Source organism: Bos mutus, chromosome 25 (genome assembly GCF_027580195.1).
Source record: "Bos mutus isolate GX-2022 chromosome 25, NWIPB_WYAK_1.1, whole genome shotgun sequence".
Taxonomy (NCBI): domain Eukaryota; kingdom Metazoa; phylum Chordata; class Mammalia; order Artiodactyla; family Bovidae; genus Bos; species Bos mutus.
Genome location: NC_091641.1, coordinates 39,361,928 through 39,378,500, shown reverse-complemented (window position 1 = coordinate 39,378,500; position 16,573 = coordinate 39,361,928). Strand labels below are relative to the sequence as shown.

Below are 16,573 nucleotides of genomic sequence, written 5' to 3'. Positions count from 1 at the left end.
TATTTTAAAGGGTACAGTAGGCTTGAAATACACAACATGGATAAAGGCCTGTTTTAATGTGGCTTTTAAGTGTTGGGGTTCCTTTTTCTATCTTGGACTACGACTCAAGACAACTGTATCATAAAACATCCTTCTCTTAGTATGCTTTGTACCACAACAAAGTTTAGAACCACGTATTTTAAATGTAACAACAACAAAAAAGAGCAACAGGCAGAAAGGAAGAAACAAAACTATTATTTATAGATGGTATAATTTTTAATCACAAATTTTAACAGAACCGAGAAATTACTGAAAATTACATTCACAGAAGTAGCTAGTTTTGCAAATATATAATTAAGAATAACTTTCCTATGCAAGAGCAATAACCAACTAGAAAAATACAATTGGGGGAAAAAAAACAACTATTTACAAAAACAAAATTTTGTGAAGAACTTACCTGAAGAAAATTAGAAAAAAACATACTCAGAATACTCTAATCAATGGAAGGTAGGTTTCTGGATGGGAACAAAACGTGTAAAGGTAATTTTCCACCACTAGTGTACAGGATTTGGCCTATTCCAATCCAGATACCAAATTACAACCTAAGGAAATCTAAGAGAAGCAAGACTGATGGAGAATCTGAAAACGACACATCATAGGATGGGTCCTGTGAAGGCACCGCTGGCCTTGCCTCCGGCAGACAAGTCAGGAAAGTGTGGGTACCAGGAAGCCACAGAGAACAAATGTCCACTACAATGAGGACACTGGAACCCTATCTCCTGAGGGGTAATGTGAGCGAGCCACTGGAGAGATAATGTCTAAAAGTAAAACACTATGCTTGTGAGGTAGTGACCACCCATTGCCAAAGGTCTGATGTGGACTAAACAAATGTCAAGGTTCTTGACCAGCCACGGATCCAAGCCTATGTCTTCTTCCCCCTCTGTACGTTCCTGGGGTTTCCTTCCTGGCAGGTTTTCCTGACTCAACAGAGGGACAAAATTCAGAAGTTTTTCCAGGAGCAGGGCTGGGTGGCCAGGCCTGAGTGACCCAAACTTCTTCCGGCAAGGCAAAGGCATGAGAGAGCTGTTTGAGCAATTAACAGCTGCACAAAATACAATAAGAACAGCAGACACTTTTAAATTACACTGTGAAGAGGATTTCTGTAAACATCACTTTTCACCACAAACTGCAAGTTATTGAAATTGATCATTAGTTTTTAGATCACATACAAATGATGGAGTAAGTCTTTGACATTCAGTTGCTGTGTTTTCCTATATTCCAAAGTAAACAATCCCTTTCATCTCAAGCTTTCAGGGTATCTTTAGATGGTGATATGAATGGCTGATAAAAGCTGTTGACTTATTACCAAGTCAGCAATTTGGTTCTTTTAGGGGAACAGTTTCAGATAAGGATCTTTACATTATTTCTCAGGTGTGAATTCCTATGTGTGTGTGTGTGGGGGGGGGAATGGAATATTCTGATACTTTCAGTACACTTATCAGTCTTCACCTTAAAGTAAGCAGCCCCCAGACTTGTATTTCAAAGCCTTTTTTGGGAAAGGGATCTGTGAGCTGTACATTGTTGCGTAAGTTCACAAAAGAAAGCTCTCTGTCCAAAAAGCCTGGTTGCTAACTGAGGTATAGCCCTTGAGGATGTTTTGTTTTCCCTGTGAATTTTCTAAAAACTTGAGGTTTCAGCAAACTTGAATATTTATCCCATTTTGGCTATAATGAGGTTTTCTTATCTGTAACTTTTCAAACAGCCTGGCAATTCAGAATTATTTATGGAGTATTTCAGTTTGAGGTGGTATCATCAGACCTTTCCCTCATGTCACTTCTGTTTTCGGGTCTTACATGCTGAGTGGGTTTTTTCATGCCGGGTACAGTTCGACAGCCGACCAAATCTTCTCCCACACTTTTTACAACCATATGGCCTCTTGGCCTTATGACTCTGCAAGTGAATCACAAACTCTTTGTTTTCTGGGAAGGTTTTCCCACATTCTGGACACTTAAGTATCTTTTCCCTTATATGGATTCCTTCATGGCGACTTCGATGAGAATTCTGACGGAAGTTTTTCCCACACTGAGAACATGAATAAGGCTTCTCTCCTGTATGGATTCTCTCATGCTTATTAAGGTTTGTTTTATGATTAAAGCTTTTCCCACAGTGACTGCAGTCATAGGGCTTTTCTCCAGTGTGAGTCCTCTGGTGGGAAATAAGGTAAGAACTCTCATTAAATTGTTTCCCACACAGTGGACAAGTATACCATCTTCTTGTTCTACGATTTCGGGTAAGTGCGATAACATTAATATCCACGTATTTTGAGAGTTCCTCTAGAGGAGTATCATTTTCAATGGTAACTAAAAGATTTCTCATTTTCCTTTCCTTTGGAATAGATGTATTTAATCTTTCTTCTTTTTGGCAATCTGGAGACTGCTCAGGGACCATGGAACAATCCATTTCATCACAATCTGAAGACTCTTCTCTATGATCTTCATCCTCTACAGGTTCCGTCTGAAGCTCTTCACCCTCAGGATTACTGCCACTGACTGTTGAAACAGAGAGAAAATATAATAATTTTTGAGGGATATGATACCATGCAGGAAAACCCAAGTTAGATTTCTCATGAGACCATAACCTTGAAAATCAGAAATCTGACGGGCAAACAGTTGCCATCAACACTTCCTCATCCTTATTGAGGATGAGATACATGACTGATAAATCTTCCCTTACCCATAATGAAAGCACATAGTCCTCTCTTTTTTTTTTTTAATGAAATGTGTGGAACTAGACTGAAAGATTTCCATGTTTGTTTTCTGAATAGGCACCAATTACTCAACAAGTTCATACTGATCTTATATTATGTGTAAATCACTGAGCTAATAAGGACCAGTGGGTGAAGGACATAAATATTTTCTTTTTTAGGACATAAATATTAAAAGGTACTACTTGTAATCTTTAGGAGGCTAGTAAGTAAATGGTAAGATGAGTTACTTCCAGGTTTTCACTATATTATAATATTAGCTAATATTATAACATCCAATATAGTGAAAAACTGCAAACAATTCAAATGACCACAACTAAAGGAAGCAAAGTATTTTCACACAGTGTATTATTTTTTAGGACATGAAAGGATTACTACAGCGAACTTTCCTGGCAATCCAGTGGTTAAGAACCTGTGCTTCCACTGAATTTGATCCCTGGTCAGGGGACTAAAGATCCTGCATGCTGCACAGTGTAGCCACAGAGAAAAAATGATCTACATTAAAAAAAAGACTACTACAATTGATAAAATGAAAACTATGGTAGAAGTCAATGGTTGTCATTTTTCGGGGGAGAATGGAAACTAGTGACTGAACAGGATCACAAGAGGGATATCTGGGGTATTAGTTGATTTTAGACAAATGTGTTCATTTTGTGGAAATCTGAGCTGTATACTTAGGACTTGTATTTCCAAAAAAAGCCTGTGTAAAATGACAGATTACAGCACTTGCTCCTGGTAGCACATATACTAAAATGGGAAAGATACAGAGAAGACTAGCATGGCCCCTGTGCAAGGATGACACGCAAATTTGTGAAGAGTTCCAAAAAAAAAAAACCCCACCAGATTACAAAGACTGGATAACAAAGCAAAAAAAAAAAAAGTATGCTATGAACAGGTGGAATGACAAGGGACTTTGCCTGACTCTGGGCAACTTAGTGAAATTAAAGGATGAAATCAACCACTTTAGATAATGTGACTGATCCTAAAGCCAGAATGTGAATCTCTGCTGGATTTAGCACTTTCACACCAATAGATTTCTTTTTTAAAAAATTATTTCATTTAATGATCCCCTTAGGATAATGAAAATGTTGGGCCAAAGCACAGGACAATTTTTTTTTTTACTGCAGCTCTTAAGATGAACTGACATACTGCTTTCCAAAGGAACTGTACAGATTTCAATATAACCATCAACATGTGGCTAGGTATCAATTTTAACTAATCTTGCTGGTAGTAGATATAATTTTCAAATATTTAATAGGTATAAAATGGTTTCTCATTGTAGCTTTATTTTGCACTTTGATTATTGCAAACTAATAATTTATCTATTGGCTGACACATTTATAAATTTAAATAAATTTTATAGCACTTCCCTGGTGACCCAGGAATTGAGAATCTACCTGCCAATGCACGGGACATGGGTTCAATCCCTAGTCCAGGAAGATCTCACATGCTGAGGAGCAACTAAGCCTGTGCACCACAACTACAGAGCCCAAGCACCCTACAGCCCATGCTCTGCAACAAGAGAAGACACTGCATTGGGAAGCCCGAGCACTGCAACCAGAGAAAGCTAGCCTGCAGCAACAAAGACCCAATGGAGCCAAAAATAAATAAAAATACATAAATTGTATATATTATAAATCTTAATCTCTTTATCATTGATATTTTTTAAATTAAATTCTTTTTCTATAATAACCCCACAACTTAAAACCAGAAAATCAGTCTTTTAAAATCCAATAAATTTCTATTGTTTTCTGGCCATTCTTTTTTTTTTTGGTATAGGAAAATTTATTACTATCGTGCTTTCATCATCAAAATTTATGATCTTGGTCTTTCCTTCTTGCCTTTGTATAAAGCCAAAAGAGAGACATTGGCTACTTTGACAACCTTAAAGAGGACTCCAGGAATGTCACCAACAGCATGACCTTTGCGACCAAATCCAGCAACCAGAACTTCATCATTTTCCTCAATAAAATTCAAGCAACCATCATTGGGTACAAAAGCAGTGATTTTTTTGCCATTCTTGATTAGCTGAACTCTGACACACTTCCTGATTGCAGAATTTGGCTGTTTGGCTTCAACTCCTACTTTTTCCAGTACAATTCCCTTAGCGTGAGAAGCGCCGCCAAAAGGGTTGGCCTTCAGGGCTGTGCCCAGATGGGCTTTCTTGTACTGCTTATCATGCCACTTCTGGTCTTGTCGGTGGCTACGGAGCTTCCTGGCAGTACGAAGACTGCGACACTTGCCCATCCTGCCGGCGCCACGGGCCTGAGCGAAAGAGCTGGCCATTCTTTTATGACTTATTTTTATTTAACTCTGATACTTTTGAAGTTTAGTATCACACTGTTTGTTGTTCGTAACGTGTCTAATATTGGTAGAGTTAGTCAGAACATTCACTTCTTTCACCAATTTGACAGAGTACATTTACAGTATAAGTCTGGAGGGCACTGATATCTTTACCTGATTTTAGTTTTCCCTTTTAGACCTGTTTCTCTCCAATATTCAAAAAATCTCTTCTATTTACCATATAAAACATCTCTCTATATTCCTCCTATGTTATAGTCATTCTGAAGGAGAGCTCTCATTATTTTGTGTTTAAGAATGCTACTGATAGTTATTTATTTATTCCTACTGACCTACTGTAAAACTATTAAATATCATAATGTTTTAATTGATCCTTTAAATTTTATAAATATAAATCACATTTTGATTCCCCCTCTTTTCCAATATTTATTCTCCCTAATCCCTTTTTCTTATAAACATTAGGTTAAATTAAAGAACTAAATATCTGTTTTGAGAACAGTTAACTGAAACTCAATTGCATTTTACATTCCTTCATTGTACTAACTTTAAAAATAGAGAAGAATTTTAGTAGCTGATATATTTATATGGCTCTAAATCAAAATATGAAAATTACACTGAAAAGCCTTACTCTAATTCCTGTCTCATTCCAATCCCAAAGAAAGAAAGGCAATGCCAAAGAATGTTCAACCCCACAGTTGCATTCATCTCACATGCTACCAAAGTAATGCTCAAAATTCTCTAAGCTAGGCTTCAACAGTATGTGAACCTAGAACTTCCAGATGTTCAAGCTGGATTTAGAAAAAACAGAGGAACCAGAGATCAAATTGCCAACATCTGGTGGATCGTAGAAAAACCAAGAGAATTCCAGAAAAACATCTACTTCTGTTTCATTGACTACGCTGAAGCTTTTGACTGTGTGGCTCACAACAAACTGTGGAAAATTCCTAAAAGAGATGAGAATACCAGACCACCTTACCTGCCTCCTGAGAAATCTGCATGCACGTCAAGAAGCAACAGTTAGAACCAGACATGGAACAGACTGGTTCCAAATTGGGAAAGGAGTATGTCGAGGCTGTATATTGTCACCCTGCTTATTTAACTTATATACAGAGTACATCATGCAAAATGCTGGTCTGGATGAAGCACAAGTTGAAATCAAGATTGCCGGGAGAAATATCAATAACCTCAGATATGCAGATGACACCACCCTTATGGCAGAAAACGAAGAAGAACTAAAGAGCCTCTTGATGAAAGTGAAAGAGGAGAGTGAAAAAGTTGGCTTAAAACTCAACATTAAAAAAATTTAAGATCATGGCATCTGGTCCCATCACTTCATGGCAAATAGATGGGGAAACAATGGAAACAGTGACAGACTTCATTTTCTTGGGCTCCAAAATCACTGCAGATGGTGACTGTGGCCATGAAATTAAGACGCTTGCTCCTTGGAAGAAAAGCTATGACCAACCTAGACAGCATATTAAAAAGCAGAGACGTTACTTTGTTGACAAAGGTCCACCTAGTCAAAGCTATAGTTTTTCCAGTAGTCATGTATGTACCTAGAATTTACTACACTTTATCTGTTTAAATATTTATTTTGCCATTAAAAAGTTTAAAAATTTTTATGTATTTACCTTACTGATCTTTTAAGACTTCTGGATTTTTGAGTCTTTATCAGAAAAGTCATCCTATCCCATGGTTATAAAGGAATTCACCCACATGCTCTAATTGTTTTTTAAAAAACATTTAAAATCTTTGACCCACCTGGAGTTCTTGGTGTGCAAAGTAAGATATGACTCACCAAGAGGCTAAGTCTTCATTGGACCTTTTATCAAAAAGTCCCTCTTTACCTTGCTGACTGGGGATTCCAACTTTATCACAAACTAAATCCCCATGTGTATTTGAAGCTATTTCTGCACTTCTTCGGAGAAGGCAATGGCACCCCACTCCAGTACTCTTGCCTGGAAAATCCCATGGATGGAGGAGCCTGATGGGCTGCAGTCCATGGGGTCACGAAGAGTTAGACACGACTGAGTGACTTCACTTTCACTTTTCACTTTCATGCATTGGAGAAGGAAATGGCAACCCACTCCACTGTTCTTGCCTGGAGAATCCCAGGGATGGGGGACCCTGGTGGGCTGCCGTCTCTGGGGTCACACAGAGTCGGACACGACTGAAGTGGCTTAGCAGCAGCAGCAGCTGCACTTCTTATTCCATCCCACTGGTCTAGCTACTCACATGCCAAAACTATATATTGTTTTCATGAAAGGTTTTAGAGGCTGCTTAAACACTTGGTAGGCTATAACTCTCCTGCCTCACTGCTCTTCTTTCCAATTTTCCTGGTTATTTGCAGTTATTTTTCCACTTGAATTTGAAATCACACTGTCCAGTTCCAGGGGGGGAAATCCTACTGGTTTTAGTAAAGGTACTCATTGAATTCATAAATTAATTTCGGGAGAACTGACCTTTTCAGTATTAAATCTTTCTAACCAAGAACATGATATTTCTTTCCATTCATTCAAATTTACTTTTGTGTCCTTTCGAAGTGTTTTATTTTCCTCATCATTTTTGTACATTTCTTAAGTTTATTTCTAGATGCTTAATCTTTTTTTGTTCCTAATGCATATCTTCTAAATCACTGGTCTCCAACCTTTCTGGAACCAGGGACTGGCTTCATGGGAAGATAATTTTTCCATGGACCCTTTGGGTAGGAGGGTGGGTTTCAGGATGATTTAACCACATTATACTTATTGTGCACTTTACATCAGCCCCATCTCGGATCATCAGGCATTAGATCCTGGAGGTTGGGGACCCCTGTTCTAAATGACTGTATTTCCATAAATGATTTCTGTATAAAAATTTTACATCTCATTGCCTTACTGAATCGGAGAAGGCAATGGCACCCCACTCCAGTACTCTTGCCTGGAAAATCCCATGGACGGAGGAGCCTGGTAGACTGCAGTCCATGGGGTCGCTAGGAGTCGGACACGACTGTGTAACTTTCAAGTAGACAACCTGAGCGACTTCACTTTCACTTTTCACTTTCACGCACTGAAGAAGGAAATGGCAAGCCACTCCAGTGTTCTTGCCTGGAGAATCCCAGGGACAGGGGAGCCTGGTGGGCTGCTGTCTCTGGGGTCATAGAGTCAGACATGACTGAAGCGACTTAGCAGCAGCAGCAGCAGCCTTACTGAATACACCTATTATGTGTAATAAGTTTTCAGACATTCTCTAGAATTTTCCAGCTACACATTTATACCATATGTAAATAGATGTAGTTTTATCTTTCTCTTAAATTCTTGTATGTTTAGTTTCTTTCTCATTTAACTGTACTAGCTAACACCTGAAAAGAAAGTGAAAGTGTCGGTTGCTCAGTCGTGTCCGACTCTTTGCAACCCCATAGACTATAGCCTGCTAGGTTCCTCTGTCCATGGGATTCTCCAGGCAAGAATACTAGAGTGGGGAGCCATTCCCTTCTCCAGGGGTCTTCCCAACCCAGGGATTGAACCCAGGACTCTTGAATTGCAGGCAGACTCTTTACCATCTGAAACACCAGGGAGGCCACCCAAAACACAATGTTAAATAGTAGTAGTGATAGTGGGCTTTGCTGTTGTATCCTAATTCTAGTGGGAATGCCTCTCAGTGTTTCCCATTAAAGATGATAATGGTGGGACTTCCCTGGTGGTTTAGTGGTTAAGACTTTGTCCTCCCAATACAGGGGGCCCAGACTCAATCCTTGTCAGGGAACTAGATACCGAATGCGGCAACTAAGAGTTCACATGTTGCAAGTAAGACTTGATGCAGCCAAATAAATAATTATTAAAAAAACACAAAAAACCCTGCTCTACTACTTACTGCTGTGTGACCTTCAGCAAATTTAACTTTTCTCTACTTCAGTTCCATCACCTATAACATAACAATGATTCCTATACCCCACAGTGCTATCATGAGAATTACATGAGATAATAAATGCACGTAAAGTACTTAGAATAGTGTCTAGCACATACTGGCATACATGTGCTTAACAAATGCTAGATAATACTTCCATCAAAAATGGGATATATTTTCTCTTACACTAGTAGGCTTCACAGCTATTGAACACCAATGACAAAATAAGACTTAAAAAAGAATTATCAAGTGTCCAACGAAAACAGTGATGTAAAATGTATCTGTTGAGAATACCACTGGATGCAGAAAGTGGATTCAGAAACAGTATGCGTGCGTTTTCTGCTTAAATGTTTCATGTTAGCACATCAGCCACAGGTCTTGATTACTAAGAGAGATGCCCTCCACCCTTGCTGCCCCAAAGATACAGGAAAAATGGCCACTCACAGCTGGAGAAGGCTCTGCCACATATAATAAAACAAAAATATGCATGTGAACATGTACTTAGCTGGTGTGACCAGTGTCTCAAAAAAAAATTTGAGATGAAACAGAATCATGCTTTTCCCATAGCCTTCAATCTAAACTTACAAGGGACTTGGTTTCTTACCCAGTAACATCATCTCCCCAATGCTGTCTTCTTCCATCTCTGAGGTGGGCTGCTGAGCAGGATCCAGGCTTACACATTCTTCTTGGGAGTGAAATACATTCAAATCCTCAAAGACCACCAGTTTCTGAAAGAACAACAGGCCCCCTTCCTCTTAGTAACAGAGGTTCCTTGACAGCCTCGCTGTTAAGAAAGACTGAGACACAAAGATTGGGGAAGGGATGGTGAAAGGGATCTACAAGTCTCACGCAGACGGGAAAGCCAGGCTCAGAGAGAAGCCAGAGGAAAAACAGAACACAACTGTCTAAGAAGGCAGTGAAGAATGAGCCCAGTCTCCCTGCTGACTCCCTAGAGTGTGTTTTTATATGTGGGAGGGCTGCGAGAGCAGAGAGGGCGATGCACCCAAACAGTGAACAGGAAAGCTGAACCCACCTCAGATTCAGATTTCAGACACAGAGATACTGTCTCCTGTTTCTGCTGGATTTCTTCTCTAGGTAGAAGCTTCACTAAGGGGCGAGGTTGCCCTGGGGAAAGAGGAAGCTGCAGTTAAAGGAAAGTCAGTGACTCTAATACAAAGATTCTACCCACATTTTGAAGCCAGATCATTCCTTCGGTAGGTAACTCATAGTTTTTTCTGCTCCTACGAGCCCAGTCAGAGGTCAAGCCTCAAACCACAGGGTCTTGAACCTACATGGCGTCTTTTCATTAAAAAAAAAAGGTGATTCCCCTAAGCACCTTTTAAAGTTTCCATTACCACTAAGGGGAAGGTTGGGGTAAAGTCTGAAGATGTCCATAGCAAGCACAAAAGTTTACAAGATTCCACATAAGCTGAAGTCAATTCAATAATTCATCAACGTTTCTTTATCGTAAAAATATACTCCCCAGGCTTCCCTGGCAGTTCAGTGTATAAGATTCCACCTTTCTAACGCAGGGGGCGCAGATTTGATCCCTCGTTGGGGAACTAAGATCCCACATGCTGCATGTTATGGCAAAAAAAAAAAAGATTCCCCCTCCCCAATGTGTGAGTAAAAGTGACACTACAAAAAAAGTTAGTCTATTCTATGGCTTTACACACACTTAGCAAATCACTCAAACCCAGCTTGAAGGAAAAAAAAACAAACTCCCTCTTCCTGGCATGTTGACTTATTGGAATCAACTCCTTGTTTCAACACCCACCTTCCTAACTTGAATTCCCTATTACTATGGAAGCCTAGCTCAATCTCCAGTACCACCCTCTTTCTTCTAGTGAAACAGTATATGCTTCTTACCTCTATTCTGAAGGTTTGAGCTCACATCCTTGACAATAACCAAGGTCTCCTTGATTTTCTGACTGGGTTGGACTAAGCTTGGCTTGGGCAAGAAGGTGAGGAAGTGCTCCAGAACCAGTTGGTGGATGGTCTTGGGTCCACTAGTAGCATCTCGAAGTAGGTCTTGGCCCAGCTTGGAGTTGGGAGGGACTCTCAGTATAAAGGACCGCTTTGGCTTGGGGGGCATAGGGACCACTTTTGCAGCCATCGTGCTTTGAAATCACACACCACACTTGTTTCTGCAGAGCTTCAAGAGCCACCTCTTACTGGAGAAAACCTGTCAGTCAGCTGTAGATGAGAGAAACCATGGGTCAGGCTGAGCATACCTCTACTCCAATATGTTTCTTGGGCAGTGAGGCCACGTGAAATCTACATCAGTAAGGAAAGATAAGCTGGGGTAGGGAACTCACAACTGAAAGGAAGACCCCTGAACCTGATACTCTCAGCAAGACCTGAAAGGAATATCCTGCGAATGGAAGCTGATGTCCAAACCTCAACGGAGCAAAGACAACCGGCAGAAGACCAAGGGTCTTCCTCACGATAATGTGAAGGGCAAACTCCATTAGGAAAAATGGTTTCACTCACGCTGGAAAAAAAAAGGGGGGAGGGACAAAAGACAGGAAATCCGAGGTTCAATAACGAGGGCATCTGGTTAGAGGTCAGCTTGGCCACTGAACCTGGCCTCATCGTAGCCCTTGTACCTCATGTCCCTAGGATGTCCTTCAGGGGGCAGTTGGCCCAAGGAGCAACCGCAAGGCTGCATGAGAGGGTCTACATGTGGCCAGCCGACTGTTTTCCGCCCTCAAAGTCTTGTAAGAGGAACAGGGGGCATCCCAGTAGGGCCCACCGGGCCAGGCCCACTCTGCAGCCTCTCCCACTGGCCAAGGAGCATCTTCACCGCAAAGCCCAGCTGGCGGCATTGCCTGGGGTGCGCTCCAGCAATGGCCCCTGTTTCGCTCCCTAGAGGCCGCCTCAGTCTGGTTCCCGCCCTCCCGGAGCCCCTCACCTTTTGGGGTTCTGCTGTGCCTGGGCGCACGCTGGGGACAACCCCGGACCCAGACTCAGGGGGGAGACTGGGAAACTAGGCGCGAGAGGCCCAGCCCAACCCTCGCCCTTCGGGGTGTCCTCACTGTCAGCCAGCTATTATTTGTGTGAGCTGCGGTTAGTTGGTGAGGACGACCGGGACGCGGTGTCTTCTGGGAGACCGGGTGCCTAGGCGGCCGTGACGTCACGCCCGGTGCCTTGTTTCCGGTGCGGAAGCCTGGTCTCCTCGCTTGGAGCGGGCAGTCTGCGCTTCAGAAGGCGAGGCTCGAGGCCGACCAGCAGGACTTTCAGGACCGCAGGGAGGCCAGGTTGGCAGCATCTGCTTTCTCTGCGGCTGTACCTGGGAGACGGAAAACTAAAGGCTAGCTCCAGCCCGCCAAACCTGGTTGGCACCACTCCAAGTACGGAAGGGCTAACTACAGGGCTGCTGGGAAATGTAGTTCAGCGCCACACAGCCAATGGGAGATCGTCAGGCTCAGCGGTTGGGGCCGAGCAGGATCGGGGCTCGACCGGAAGTGGGCTGTCGGGAGGACCGGAAAGTCTGTGCTAGGTAGCCGCAGTTTCCGCCGCAGCACCTGGGGTCTATCAAAAAACTGAGGTGGCGGTGAGTTGGTGGTGGGTTCTGGCCTCTATCAGGTCTAGGGTTCTGTTACAGCCGTCTCTTTCGGTAGGGGCCGCCCGTTGGTCAGAGCCGGGCGACGCTCCCCTCTCCTGTATGCCAACTCCTACACTGCGGTCTGGACCGGCCATCTTACTTTCTGAGGAATCGTAATTGTCCATTCCGCTTCCGTTCTCCGTTTATCTTTTCTTTCTGCCTTGTTCACATACTCGGTTCATTCGCCAGGGAGGTATTGGTCAAGATTTTGGGCCACACAAGAGCAGAGATTGCCTTATTTCTCTGTGTAAAGTCACTGTCAGTCAGGATGACTAAAGTGAAAATATAAACGAGTCTCGTTTCTTAACGGAAACTGGGTGATTCAGCCATGGTCTAAAATGTGTTTTGAAGAGACTATTGTCAAAACTGTGTGGCAAAAAAAAAAAAACACAAAAACTGTATAGCAACAAGTTAAAGAATACCTGTCTTTCCAGACATCAAAATTACGAAACAAAAACAAAAACCTTCTTTAATCAAAGCTGTATAGTTTGAACTACGAGTGAATAAATAGAACAATAAATGCTAAAATTGGTCTGAATATATGTCGACTTGTATGAAAGGGTGGCTTTTTGGTACTAGCAAAAGTTGTCTGTTCTTCCTGGAAAAAAGGAAGACTCCTGTCTTTATATACCCCCAAATTGGGATTTAATAGCCAATGAAAGCATATTTACAAGAACGCTAAGTTTAATATTGAGACAGAGTAGGAAACTGAGGTGCCTTAAAGTAGAATATAAACTTGTGAGAATGTATTAAGAAAAGAAACTTTAGAAAATAATATTGATAAAGTCAAACAAGCGGTAGACTGGAATGTAATTGTGCAAGATAAGTCAAATAAAGAATAAGGCATTCCCAGCGCGCAGAGCTCCTGCCAACTGACCGAAGACTGAGGCAAAGGCCATGGAACCATTCCATAGAGGAGGAAAGCTAAATGATACTGACATTTGAAAAGATATTTAGTGGGAATTCCCTGACAGTCCATTGGTTTAATTCCTGGTTGGGGAACTAAGACATTGGATGCATGACAGTGTAGTGAAAAAAAGAAAGAAAGAAAAGATGCTTAGCCACAGTTTGGCAGTCTTTCAAAATATCAGCATAGAATTATTATCAGTTCAGTTCCGTTGCTCAGTCATTTCAGACTGTGCAACCCCATGGACTGCAGCATGGCCAGGCTTCTCTGTCCATCATCCACTCCCAGAGCTTGCTCAAACTCATGTCCATCCAGTCAGTAATGTCATCCAACCATCTTATCCTCTGTTATCCCCTTCTCCTCCTGCTCTCAATCTTTCCCAGCATCACGGTCTCTTTCATGAGTCAGTTTTTTTCATCAGGTGACCAAATTATTGGAGATTCATCTTCAGCATCAGTCCTTCCAATGAATATTCAGGGCTGATTTCCTTTAGGATTGACTGGTTTGATCTTGCAGTCCAAGGGACTCTCAAGAGTCTTCTCCAACACAATAGTTCAAAAGCATCAAGAATTACTATGCTGCTGCTGCTAAGTTGCTTCATATCGTGTCCGACTCAGTGCGACCCCATAGATGGCAGCCCACCAGGCTCTGCCGTCCCTGAGATTCTCCAGGCAAGAACACGAGTGGGTTGCCATTTCCTTCTCCAATGCATGAAAGTGAAAAGTGAAAGTGAAGTCGCTCAGTCATGTCCGACTCCTAGCAACCCCATGGACTGCAGCCCACCAGGCTCCTCCGTCCATGGAATTTTCCAGGCAAGAGTACTGGAGTGGGTTGCCATTGCCTTCTCCAATAGGATCAAATAATTCCATTCCTAGGTATAAACCCAAGAGAAATGAAAACCTATACACAAATAGCATTGTTCATACTGGCTGAAAAGTAGAAACAACCCACTTGTCTGCAGAACAGATTAAGAAGATGTATATCCATATAATGAGTTATTTAACAGTAAAAAGGAACAAAGCAGTGATACATGCTGCAACATGAATGAACTTTTGACACACTGCTGAGCCAAAGAAACCAGTCACACAAAACCATATATTGTAATTCTTATGTGAAATGTCCAGAACAGGCAAATCCATAGAGATAAAAAATAGTTAGTGGTAGTCTTGGCCTGAGGGCAGAGGGGCAAGACCAGTGACTGCTAATGGGTGCAAGGCTTGTTTTGGGGGTGATGAAAATGTTGTGGAATTAGTGTTGATCCACACATTGTGGATATACTAAAACCTATTTAGTTGTGTATTTAAAAGGGTGCATTTTATGATATGTGAATTATATCTCAATTTAAAAAAACCACCTGATAGGGAAAATTACATCCTACAAATACAAATATTTAATACTTAAAATATTTATGTAAAAGTACTACAAAAAACTCATTGAGTATCTGGATCCCACATAGCAAGTAGTTAAAGGAACTGTACCATTTTTATAGACTTGATGAAAGCAGTTTTTAACATGTTGAGGTATGGGGAAGTCATTCTTGCTTAAAAATGATTTGGCTTGAACTTTATGCTAATTAGAATAGCCTGTTTTATGGGTTGTCTGACTTACATTGTACATATTCTTTAACCATTAAAAAAAAAGACTACAGCTACCAGATTGTTGAAAATGTCCTCTTTGAAGATAGGGATAAATGTTCCCCTCCCACCCCCATAACGCCAATGCTAGTACTCCATTAAAGATGAGGTTCTCTTCCCAGACACCAGGGTCATGCTAACTAGTTGTGTGCATGCTAATCTGCCTCATTTGAAACCTGTCATGTTTGATGTTTTTTGTTCTTTTTTATTAATACTACTTTTTGGCCATGCTGGGCCTTTGTTGCTGTGCGTGGGCTTTTCTGTAATTGCTGGGAGTGAGAATTACTCTCTTGTTGCAGTGTGTGAGCTTCTCATTGTGGCTTTTCTTGCTGTGTCTTGAGCTTGAATAGTTGCAGCCCGTGAGCTCAGTAGTTACAGCTCTCTGGCTTTAGAGCACAGGCTCAATAGTCGTGGAGTATAGGCTTAGTTGCCCCACGGCATGTGGAATCTTCCTGGCCAGGGATCGAACCCGTGTCCCCTGCATTGCAAGGCAAATTCTTAACCACTGGACCACCAGGGAAGCCCAATGTTCCTTGTTCTGCCAAGATATAAGACTGTGATTCAGGCATCCAAAATAGAGCAGGATAGTGATTGTGATTTAATTTCAGACTTGTGCTTGCATCATTGAGAACCTCAATTTTCTGAACTGTATCAGACTCAAGGATAGCACAAACCATTCTCAGAAATGTATCTGCTAGTAGCTGCCAGCTGCAACCTAATGGGCCAAGGTCTCCCCTTGTAACTTTGCAACCATTTTGGACCCCAACCAGTCCTTACTTAATAAGCACTCTTATTCTTGCCAGCTTCAATTATAATTCTTGACAAACAACTTATGTAGCTTTGGGGTTTTGCCTGTATGAACCTCCCCCCATTTTGAGGTTCTATGGAACACAGTTCAAGTACTTCTTAAATCTGTGTCTCCCAGGCTGTTGTCCTCAGTTTGGCTTGAATGAAACTATTACTATTATGGATTGTTTATCAAATATGTGTGTTGACAGAATGAAGCAAAAAAGTAGAAGTTCACATGGAAAAATTCATAGCCTCAATTTCAGGTAATGAAGTAAAACACAGGTAAAATCTCATTACATTTCTATCATATCGGCAAAAATTTTGTAAATGATCAACACTGCTTCAGGCATGAAACATTTAAAATCTTTCTGAAGGATTGTATGGCCAACCACTGAAAGTATTGTCAAATAGTTCACGTTCTGAAACAGTTTTAGGAACAATTGGAGGAAAAATCGTGTGTATGGGAAGGTGGCAGAAAACGTACACCAAGCTGTTCATGGAAAGATAGCAAGGGAGAATTGGTAACAACAAATGCCAAACCCAGGGAACAGCTGAGCAAACAGGGCACGTGAGCTGTGTCAGCATGTCGATTATGCATGTAGAACAAAGCTCCATGAAGAAAGGAAAGCATGTGTTTTGTGCTCTGGTCACAACCATGGAGAATCTAGGCTCCACTGTGAAGATGGGAAGAGGAGTTGGGGTAGCAG

General features: G+C 41.5%; 2 protein-coding genes and 1 non-coding gene across 3 annotated transcripts; 1 reads left to right on the top strand and 2 right to left on the bottom strand.

Annotated features, from left to right (window-relative positions):
* Positions 1-242: 242 nt before the first annotated feature.
* ZNF200 (zinc finger protein 200) lies at positions 243-12,024 on the bottom strand. The gene is made up of 5 exons (XM_005911260.3): positions 11,844-12,024; positions 10,799-11,125; positions 9,963-10,054; positions 9,534-9,657; positions 243-2,528 (listed from the first exon to the last, which is right to left on the bottom strand). The coding sequence occupies exons 2-5, from the start codon at positions 11,043-11,045 to the stop codon at positions 1,810-1,812; spliced, it is 1,182 nt and encodes a 393-aa protein (XP_005911322.1). The 5' UTR covers positions 11,046-11,125; positions 11,844-12,024; the 3' UTR covers positions 243-1,809.
* Positions 3,470-3,573, top strand: LOC138985662 (U6 spliceosomal RNA). The gene has a single exon (XR_011462707.1). It is a non-coding gene; the product is annotated as a U6 spliceosomal RNA (small nuclear RNA).
* Positions 4,502-5,044, bottom strand: LOC138985561 (small ribosomal subunit protein uS12-like). Its single transcript, XM_070362373.1, has one exon. It carries the CDS (start codon positions 5,027-5,029, stop codon positions 4,559-4,561), a length of 471 nt encoding a protein of 156 aa, XP_070218474.1. The 5' UTR covers positions 5,030-5,044; the 3' UTR covers positions 4,502-4,558.
* Positions 12,025-16,573: the final 4,549 nt, after the last annotated feature.